At 40.5% G+C, this 11,196-nt stretch overlaps 1 protein-coding gene across 1 annotated transcript in view; it reads left to right on the top strand.

The window, feature by feature from the left end:
* The window catches only part of PCNT (pericentrin), a gene marked incomplete at both ends in the record, with an annotated part of 51,326 nt that overhangs the window by 25,519 nt on the left and 14,611 nt on the right, over positions 1-11,196 (top strand). The window contains 6 exon segments of the mRNA XM_008935745.1: positions 1,754-2,269; positions 3,191-3,277; positions 3,742-3,896; positions 7,700-7,897; positions 10,440-10,635; positions 11,038-11,059. Coding sequence (XP_008933993.1) covers positions 1,754-2,269; positions 3,191-3,277; positions 3,742-3,896; positions 7,700-7,897; positions 10,440-10,635; positions 11,038-11,059 — 1,174 coding nt within the window.

The following is an 11,196-nucleotide window of genomic DNA, read 5'->3' as shown; positions in this document are numbered from 1 at the left end:
AAAAAAAAGGGGGTGGGGGGGGGGGGAAGGCAGCAAGGAGGGAAAACAGACACCTCTTAAAGCAGTGGGTGGACCAGCTTGGGAGGGGCCGTTGAGAGGGTTCAGTGCCTGGGGCACTGAAGGAGGCAGCAAGGCAGCCAGACCATCTGTGTATGTTATGGAGGCATTAAAAGGTACAGTTTGGCATAGTAAATTTATTTTCTAGAGTCTCCCTTCTGCCACAGAAGAGGGCCAGCCTTTGGCATGAGCACCCCTGTGCTTACTGCTCCCTTAGGAGTGTCTATATTCATCACATCAATAAGCCCTGGAATTCCAGTGCATTGGGCACTAGCCTTAGGGTTCCTTTTATCACTTAGTGATGACACACTGGATCCCTGAGGTTATAAGCATGAGGGTAAAGGTATTTTCATTATGTGGTACAGAGATGTTCCATTTGGATGTCAGCCTCCAGGTGGAGCTGAGTAACAGGAAAGACAGGAAGAAGTTTTGACTTCTTGACTTCTGGGGGAAGCAGTGGGACTTGTTGAAGCAGTGGCTTTGCAACAGCAGATTTCCTATTGTGTCCTTGACACACCTGCTTGTTGGAAACAGCATTAAGATGATAGAAAAGAACAATAACTTTGAGAGGCCTTGGGAAGGGAGGAAAGCTCTTTGTATAGGAATGATGACTAAATGAGAGCCCTTGCAGTAAGGCAGGCAGAGCTGTATCTGTATACTCCATGGCATAGTACTGACATTCAGATGTCTCTGCAGCTTGAAGGCAGGAGTCTAGGCTTGGCCTGGTAAGTGATCGTGCCCTTGCGCTATGGAAAGGTGCTGGGAAGGTTCTGTGGCCATTGAGATACCCAAGCCCTCAGGCTGAATTTATGTGCAAGGATCACAAGAACTAAGGAAGATGGACATCTGCTGTGTCCATGCTAGATGTGGTTCCCTGTTGGCCTTTGTCAGAGATTGTGGCTGGGTGGAAAGACTTCAGTTTGACCTAGTATATCTGTTTTTACAGAGTAAGAGGTTGAGAATTGGTTTGCAGTGTTGCTGAGCAGCAGATCTAAATCTATTATTTGGTGCTTGGAAAAATAAAAATAAATTTGGTAGAGTACCCCTCTGTGGGAACAGGATGCTAAAAGGTGCTGGTATGGCCCTAAAAGGTGCTGGTATGGCCCCATCAAAATTTAGGATAAAGCATGTTGGTATGTATGGCTGCTGTGTCTCACATGACAGGACATGTGAATCTATGTTGCTCTTCACTCCAGTGACTAGAAGCAGATAGTCAACAGTTTCTCCTGCATTGAAATGGCAGCATAGAACTGTCTGTAGATTTCTTAACCATTTTTTCCTGGTGCCCTGGGTTGGGAATTAAGCCTTAAGGTAGTTCAGGACATTTGATCAGTTAGGAAAACAACAAGTTTTGATTTGTGTTTATTTGCAAGTAGGAAGATTATGTACACAATTAAAGGGAATACTCTTTTTTCCTGATTGTTGATACACAAGTGAGCTCTGCAGAGATATTTGCCTATTGTACAGGGTTTTTTTTTCTCCTCTTAATAGTATGCTTGTTAAAAAGCCTGATTAGTTGGTATATAAAATGTACTAAAGTGTCAGAACACTTTTACATAAAAAGTAGGAATAGTAATAGATGCATCTATTAGATTTGAGAAATTCTTTTTAAATTCATGTTTTTCAGTTCATAAAATCATATTGAAAATCCATTTGAAAATTAATACATGTTATTCATTGTAGGAAAAAGATGAAGTTATGTTTGACTTGACGGCTCACAGTATAAACCCAAAAACTCAGATTAAGCAATCACAAGAAAATATATTGACTCAGGAACTGGATGGGATCAACAACACTGAAAAGAAACAAGATTTGAAAAAGCATTGCCAGCAAATGTTGGAAATTCATCAAACTCCTGAATCTCCAAAATGTAATTTGAACACTTCAGAAGACTTCCAGAATTTCATTGCGGGTAGGGCTTCATGGGACTCACCTGAGATTGTGAGAAAGCAAGATATAAGCACGGAACTTCAACCAGTGCTTCATCTGACGCCCCTTTCGGAAGCTGGAAGCACCAGTCTCGAAATGATGCGTACCAGGTCACCTGTGCAAGATGCTAATTCTGTATTTCTGGGATATTCTAACTTGTATGAAAATGGCAGTGAGGAAGCAGCAGTGGGAGTAGATAGAAAATCTCCAGCTTTCTCTGCAAGCAGCTACTCTGTTGATGATGACCAAGATGTGGAGAAGATTTTGGTAAGTGCTATTTCATGTCTGATTTCATTCTAATTAAACCAGACTGTTCATCTCTGTCTACCTTGGATGATTGTTGGGCCATTGGTTCCAAGTAGTAGAAACTTAGGGGTAGGTCTGGTAACATTCTGGACGTAGGATTGTTAGTTTCTCTCTCACTGCCAGATAGTAGAGCAAATTCTGGCCTGTACTGAAACACTCTTTACCGCTGCTTCTAATAATTGAAAAGTCTTCCAAGACCTAAAATTGAGCAATAAGCTGCTTACAGCAGGCTTTGCATCCTCTTGATGTGTTATCTGTAAAAATGTGGTTATTGGTCTTGTGCTCTCAGAAGACTTGTTGAGAGGGCTCTTCAAATCCTGGTACTTTTGCAGTAAAACTACATGGAAGTAATTGATAAATTTGTGATAAGACTTCATGTGCAAGTAATTGAACTGAAACCTGTAAAACTTCTCTGCTACCATAGTACTCAATTCACTGTAACATTTTCTCCACTATTCTATTTATCCACTCCATTTATTTATCTCCAATAAAAGACAGTAATACCTTTTGTTGAGTGTTAGACTGTTTGAAAACTGGAGAATAGAGGTTTTTCTTTTTAATGGAAATATTTAGTATATTTGTGTCTGTATCATTTCACAGGAAAATGAACCCTGTATTTCAATCTTGGTTGGTATATTTTTGTACCTTGCTTTTGAAGGGCAATTAAGTATAAATACATGTCTTGCTTGAGACTATTGAAAGGGAGAAAAAAATGAGACGGAGTGGATTCCAAACAGCACTGATGTTGCATTCCTCATGGTGTTTGCCACCTCTAACACTATGATCAAGAAGGCATTTGCTAAAATCTGCACTAGTAACAAAGTTATAAATGCAGAAAACTGTACAGCTGGACTTAGAAAACTAATGTGTAAAATTATTTCCAAACAGATACAAGAAGCAGATAATCTAACCCCTTCTGATTTACAAGGTGATGTAAGATCAAGAGCATCTGCCATAGATGTGATGAGTGATGGATATGGCAGCAGTAAGTTTAACTTGAGTAGATTCTTTTCAACTTTAACTTCAGTATACAAATATTGTGATGTTTTTTTCTTTCTCCCATTTTCTTTTACTGTAAAAAGAAAATGGACATAAAAGACATAGACTTTTATTTGAAGGCTGTCTTCCTCAGGTGGAAAGTGCTTAGCAAGACTTGTCTATTTGTGCTAGTAGAAGTCTGCTTTTACCTTTTCATCATTATACACTGAAAAGGAGGCATGGGGCTTTAGTGAGTCCTGACTTGGTTACAACACTTTCCCTGGTGCTAAAGGCAACTTACAACCTTTTTTCTTGTTTAAATTAGTTGAGATCTCAACCAGCCAGCTTCAGCTGAGCCTGCATTCATACTAGCAGAAGAAACTCTTGTTATTTTGCAAGCAGTTCTGCTGGTTTCAAGTTCTTTTCATCTTTGTAACACTTGTGGGGGTGCGGGACTGTCTCTTTCTTCAGATACCAGCTCAAATTTGGCAGCTAAACTAAAGCAGGAGCTACAGACATCAGACCACCTAGACGCTAGTTTCATGGCTTATCTGCAGAACCGTGGAATGTTTCCAGATACTATGGAATCAATGAGAGAAAAGGAAATACTTTCACCGCAGTTGAAGGTAATGGATGATTAATATAAGCATACCAGCAAACTAAAACTGAAACAGCAGAAAATTAAATGCTTATGTAAAAGTATTAGCTGCTACCTTTACACTACAGGCCGTTCTTTAATGGTTTAAGCTTCAAATTTATTATTGTTCTTGAGTAATTTTTTTATTTCTCATGTGACAAATTCACTGACATGTCTTGCTTATACTTGCTAGAACAGAAAAAGTTTTGCTAGGACAGCACTGGTGATGTTCCAGTATGTGGCAGTTCAAGGACTGATTGATCTGATCTGTGGCTTGTCTTGGAGGCTTTACAGAGAGCTTTTCATGAATCTACTGACATTGTCCTCCTATGCTTATTCATATCATGCTGAGATGATGGAGAGCTGTAGAAACACCACTGCAGGGTTTGGAGGGATCTTTCAGACTTAGTTCAAGAAACATGAAGAATATGCAGAAGACTGAGCAGTGATTGCTTATGCTAGTCAGCAAGGCAAGTTTAAGAAAGTACATGCTTGGGACTCTTGGGTTTGGTGCCACAGCTGAATGAGCTCTCAGGCATTGCAGGAATTCAAGCTAGTGGAAGGGAGAAATTTCAGTGCTCCGAATTGTCTCATCTGTGAATCTGATGAAAAGTACATAGGTAAGTGCAGTAGGCTACAGGAAGTTCAAATACTTGAAGGAATCTGAGTAATAAGAAACTGGAAGAAATACTTCCTAGAAAATCAATGCTGCTTCCTAAAATGTTTAGCAGATTCTTTCAGCACGCTCAGCAAAATGAAGATCTGTGCAATGAAGGAAGGCTGTGCAAGGGGAGGGTAAGCCTAAAGTCAAACTGAAGTTGACTGACACAAGTAACCTCACGAGATGGAGCAGACTGGACCTTCATCTCTGCTCGAGGCAGAAGGAAGGACCTTCCTCCACGGGTGATGGTATTTCCTAGTGCCCCTTCAGAACGGACATGCTGCTCTGGGGCTGGAGAATGAAGAGCACATCGAGTAACTGATAGGATCTGGAAAAAGCTAAACATGCAGAGCTCATGCAACCGCTCACTCACATTAGAACCAGTGCTACCAGAAAAGCACATAAAGCATTAGTTATTGGAGACTCCTTACTGAGAAGCACTGAAGTACACATTTGCTGGCCAGTCAATTTCTATAGAGGAGTTGGCTGCCTACAAGGAGCTTGTATTCATGACATCACTGAAAGGCTGCTGAGCCTGATGAACCTTACAGTACATCTGTTCCTACTGTTCCATGTAGGGGCTAAAAATACTGGAATAAGACAACTTGGAACGGTCAAAAGAGACTATATGTCCCTTAGATCAATGTTAAAAGGATTGGGAGCACAGGTGGTATTTTCTGTCCTCTCAGTCAGAGGTTCGGGATGAAGGATACAAACAGGTGAATGCCTGGCTGTGTAGCTGCTGCTGGACTCAAGGTTTTGGATCCTGTAGTCATGGATGTACCTTTAAGAAGCTGTGTCTGTTGGGAGCTGATGGGATTCGCCTGACTAAGTGGGAGAAGTGTGTCATCACCAATAAGCTGTCTAAACCTATAAGGAGAGCTTTACATTAGGCTTAGCAGGAGGAGGGGATGGAGCTTTGAGCAACAGAGAAAAGCCAGGGGCTGCTGACATATTGGGAACCAACAGGGAATCACCTATGAAATGACTTGAAACTGGAGCTTTTTCCTCCAAAAAAGTGACCCAATGGGCAGCCTAAGTGAAGTCTTTATATGCCAATACACATAGCGTGGGTAACAAACAGGAGGAGCTGGAAGTCACTGTGCAGCTAGAAAGCTACAATCTAATTGCTATCACTGAAACTTGGTGGGACAAATCACATGATCAGAACAATGCAATTGATGGCTATAAACTGTTCAGAAGAGGCAGCCAAGGAAGGAGGGAAAAAAAAAAAGTTTGGTAGTACTGAGCTGTCTTTGATAAATGGAGTAGAGTCAGGATGCTGAATTTTGGGAGAGCAAGCTTTCAGTTTTTTAAGGAGTTTGTGGATGGAACTCCCTAAGAAACTGCCCTTGGGGACAAAGTAGCAGAACAGAGCTGGCAGCTATTTAAGGACATCTTTCTTAGAGCACCAGAGCTTTTGATTCTTGTGTGTCAGATATCAGGCAAGGAAGGCAGGAGAGAAGCATCACTGAGTAAGAACCTCCTGGTCAAACTAAAGTGTAAGAAGAAAATGCACTGGCAGTGGAACAAGGGATATGTAACCTGGGAAGAATATATAGGGATGTTGCCTGAATGCATAGGGATGGGATCAGGAAACTTAAGGCACAGTTTGAGGGAAATTTGGCAAGGAATGTGAGAAAGAGGAATAAGAAGGGCTTCTATAAGTACATTGGACAGAAAAGATTGAAGAAAATATGTACGCACACAGTAAACAAAGCAGGAGAACTAGTGACAGCTGGCAAGGCTGAGGTACTCAACAACTTTTTTTTGCTAAGTTTTCACTGGTTCTTCTCACATTTAAGTCCCTGAACCTCAGGGCAGGGACTGGGGGAATGAAGTCCCTCCTATCATAAGAGACAGATCACATTCAAAACCACATGAGGAACCTGGATGTACACAAGTCCATTGGACCTGAAGAGATGAATCCCAGGGTCCTGAGGGAATTGGCAGATGCAGTTGCTAAGCCACTCTTGATCATTTTTTAAAAGAAAAAAATAATTCTCAAAGAGCATAGTTTCATAGACTTTATGGAAGAATTTTATTTTATTTTACCTTAAGAAACAGAGTGTCCTTTTATTTAGTTTCTTTCATGGATCATCAATGTAGACTTTACTGGGCAGTAAGATCTGTGTGCATATTCCAATGAAACTGAATGTTTAGCTTGAACACTTCAGCATCATTCTGTTGTTAATGTTTACCAAAGGTTTTCATCATTTAGCATTGGCTCTTTAAATAATCACTATTCTGAATCCAGTGACAGAAAAGCACCTCGAGTTTGTTCAAAAAATAAGTCATTCAAAAAAAGTGAAAAATAAAAATGTCAAGATTTAAAGAAAAATATTCTGTATTCTTGATTAAAGTGAGTAATAATGAGGACAGCTCCACATAGAGGCTGGAATATTTCTCATGAGATGTATGTAAAAAATCATTTAATCTCCAGTGGCCTTCCTTTAAAAGAGGACAGGAAACATCTGTACATGAGTTTGAACAGGGAATTTATTAAAATATATTATTTTGCCTGACAATGTCAGAGAAAACAATTTTCACTGTTTAAATTAAGACTAATTATTTTGGGAGATGTTATCTGTACATAATCTGCTAGATAAAGCCAAGGTTGTCTTAAGTATGTAATTCACTTTTCTGGCATCGCTGGGGTTTAGTAACATGGCTTCAGACCTCATAGAATTTAATTTATTCTCAGGAATGTTAGCTAGATAGTTCAGAAACGACGCCTTGGTTTGCACAGTCCCTTGGTTTAAGTGCATGATAGTGTGTTGATGTACACAGCAGTAAGATGCCCAGGCTGAGGCTGCCATTTGTACTTTCTAACATTGTGAATGCAGTATTTAAGAACGCAGTGGTCCCTGTGTTCTTCAGTACTGACCTCAGGTGCTAAGAGATGAAAGTTCTGCGGTAACTGTTGGCTCGCTCTGTACGTGTGCATGTATTCTTAGTTTAACAGGCATACCAAGTAGCAGGGCACACCTGTGTGCCTGTGCCTGTCTCACAGCCTCGAACAACCTTCTTATTTCTGTTGTCTAGTGCTATCCCATCTTACTTTTACACTGTCAAGATATTGATGCCTGTTTTCCTATTACTATGCATTATCACTGTTTTTTGCTTCTCAGACTCTGCTGAAGATGGTATATGAGGAGAGCTGCAAAATACTGGCTTTGTCAGAACATCCCTTTGGTTTTAGGGAGCTGAAGAGTGTTCATCAGAGCAGAGTGGAGATGGAGGAATGGCAGAAGGAGGGCTTAGCCTTGCTGGATGCTATACAGTCACTGAAAGATTACCTTAACGAGGTAGCAGATAGAGGAGACAAGGTAAGACAAAAATATCCTTTAAAGCAGGATAACCAGGGTTTTTTTTAATATACACAGAAATATATATTGTTCTGTAGTTATGGTGTGTTTGTGTGTATATGTATGGAGTTAAAACCAGTTGATGGCTGGTCACAAGTTGTGTTTCCCAGGGCTTGGTACTGGGCCCTGTCCTGTTTAATATCTTTATCTGGATGAGGGGATCAGGAGCACCCTCAGTAAGCTTGTGGACGATATGAAGCTGGGCACGAGCATAGATAAACTCAAGGGTGGGAAGACTCTTTAGAGGGATCTGGACAGTCTGGATCAATGGGCCAAGACCAATGGTGTGAGGTTCAACAAGGCCAAGTGCTGGGTCCTGCACTTGGGCCACAGCAACCCCCTGCAATGCTACAGGCTTAGGGATGAGTGGCTGGAAAGCTGCCTTGTGGAAAAAAGGACCTGGGAGTGTTGGTCAACAGCTGGCTGAAGATGAGCCAGGTGGCCAAGAAGGCCATTAGCATCCTGGCTTGGATCAGCATTAGTGTGGCCAGGAGGACTAGGGCAGGGGTTGTCCCTCTGTACTTGGCACTGGTGAGGCCATGCAAGTTCTTTGTTATGTTTTGTGCCTCTCTGTACAAGAAAGACACTGAGGTTCTGCAGTGTGTCCAAAGAAAGGCAATGAAGCTGGTGAAGAGCCTAGAGCATAAGTCATGTGAGGAGCAGCTGAGGGACCTGGGCTTGTTAAGCCTGGAAAAAAGGTGATTCGGGGGAGACCACTCTACAACTCCCTGAAAGGAGGTTGTAGCGAGGTGGACATTGGTCTTTCCTCCCAAGTAACAAGTGACAGGACAAGAAGAAACAGCTTCAAGTTGCATCAGGGGAGGTTTAGTTTGGATACTAGTAAAAACTTCTTCATTAAAAGGTTTGTCAAGCATCAAAACAGGCTGCCCAGGGCAGTGGCGGAATCACAATTTCTGGAGAAATTAAAAGCATTTAGATATGGTGCTAAGGGACATGGTTTAGTGGTGGACTTGGTAGTGTTAGATTAATGCTTGGACTTGACAATCTTTAAAGTTCTTTTCCAGACAAAACAATTCTATGATTCTATATATGTATGAGGAATGAGGGACTCTTTCTGAGATTTGAACAGGCCTCTTCAAACACCTTTGGTTTCTTAAATTAACATATGGGTATACACTTAGGCAGTGATGATATTGAAGTGGCTTAGAGATTGAGAGAGATACTTTGTTTAGAAAAAAATATTACCTGAAAATTCCTGTTAAAAGTATTGTGGCTGATTGGAGAGGAGAACTTCTGCAAGCAGTACAGAGTATCTTTGAGAAGGAAAGAAATGTGTTGCACATTGACTTGAAATCTCATTTCTCAAATCGTGACTCTGGTGATGAAGGTTCATTAATGGAAAAACTGGAACATATAATGAAACAAGTAAAAAAATCTCAAAGTATTAAACTCAAATAACTTCTTTTATTCTCTTATTTTTAAAGGTTTTTTTGAGTTTTTATTACCTCTTGTTAAATCTTATTTTGTGTGTTTGTCACTGAAGTCAAGAATGAGCTCATCATCACCAGTGCGGCATTAAGAAGCAGCATTCTCTCTATTGTTGGATGCATGGGGGATCTCTCCAACCAACTTAAATGCCCTATGTGGCATCAGTCAAAGCTTGTATCATCCTGTTACATTTTTATCCAGTTTCCCAGAAAAATAATGTATATTCATTCTATTTCCTGGAACTAATTATCATATTTGTGTAGTTAGTGTGCAGGTGGTTTGGCTCTCTCAGGGGCCCTTGTGGGGGCCTTTGGTGGTCCATAGTGGTCCCTGGTTGTCTTCCAAGAACTGGACTTTGCTTGGCCTTTGGACTCTTCTTTCTGATATGGTCATGAGTTGCCTCATCCTTTTGTGGGCCACGGTCCTTTGTTCCCTTATCTAGATTTGTCTGACTCTAGTACTCTAAGTACTTTGAGGCTGTAGTTATCTTTGCTGACAATTGCTCAGACAAACGATTACTTTTTTTGTGATTGTTTACATCACATTAATCCAGATTGTGTGGGATTAGTAAGCTTTTACAGCCCGTTTTGCTACCATTTTTCTCAAACTTTGCATATTGTGTTCAAAAGCCTATTGAATATTTTAGCTGGCGTATAGAAAGAATGTGATAGAGGGAAATATTTGATAAAAAAGGGCAAGGGGGAGAATTCCATCTAGAGCTTCATAGACTTCTCTTGCAAAGGGTGTGTATTGAGCTAACTCTGAATCTGTTTAGGACTTTTTTGCTGATAATACCTAGATTTTAGGTTCAGACCAGATGGTTTGCAGTAACTATCATGTAGTAACTATTACTAGTAACTATTATTCTACTTGGAAGCCAATGAAGTTGGGTTTTCTCTTTATTACTTAATGTTAACATTTTGCATTAATATGAAGCATGAACTCAGTCATTTGAAGTTCTGTCCACATGAAACTTGTACTGCAAGGGTTCCTCTAATTGTAGAAAATATGGGAGTAAGCCTTGAAGATTTAATAGGGCTTGGTTTGTTTTCAGGCGGAACAGAGGCAGATGGTTGCAGAGCACCTTTTCTCCTCGGACCGGAAGAGCTTGCTTGCTGAAATCCAGGAGATCCGAGCTCAGCTGCGCATGGCACATCTCCAGAACCAGGAGAAGCTGCAGCAGTTACAGGAAATGCTTACCGAGGCAGAAGTTCGAGGGAGCAAACAAGAACACCACCTTCGGAGGAAAGGTAGCGATCCTCGAGTTCTCATCTTCTACAGCAGTTCTTTCCTTTTTGGCCTAGCAGATAAAAGGCAAAAAATTGTTTTGCAAAGAGGTAGATGCTGTACAATCCTTCAGTTTTACTAATGCACTTGGGATTTCTACAATTTTAACAGTGGAAGGAATTCTTTCTAATGTTAGTAGTTAAGAAAAGTCTATGAAAAGCAAAGAGAAGCTTTAAAATAACCCAAATTAAAAGAAGTGAAAGGTAACTCTGAAGTAGTTTATACGTGTATAAAACCCGTCAATGATAGTAACATACCCTTGTTAGCCTCCAGGAATTTGTTATATATAAGTTTGCGAGTAAATGGATATATGTTCTTCTCACTGCCTGGCCCACTAGTAGCAGAGCTGTAGAATGTGTCTACAGCTCTGCTGATTCATTTCAAGCTTGAAAATAAATGAATACTCCAAAGAACACTTTAATGCAGATGTTTTTGGCATTTTTTTCCCACAGTTTGAATCACTGTAACAGATAACATTGTCAGTTTCTCTGTAATAAAAATAACATTTTCTTATCCTAGTTGAA

The sequence above is a fragment of the Merops nubicus genome, unplaced genomic scaffold, assembly GCF_000691845.1.
Source record: "Merops nubicus isolate BGI_N331 unplaced genomic scaffold, ASM69184v1 scaffold13592, whole genome shotgun sequence".
Classification (NCBI taxonomy): domain Eukaryota; kingdom Metazoa; phylum Chordata; class Aves; order Coraciiformes; family Meropidae; genus Merops; species Merops nubicus.
Note: the sequence above shows the minus strand (reverse complement) of the source record. Positions and strands in the feature narration are given on the sequence as shown.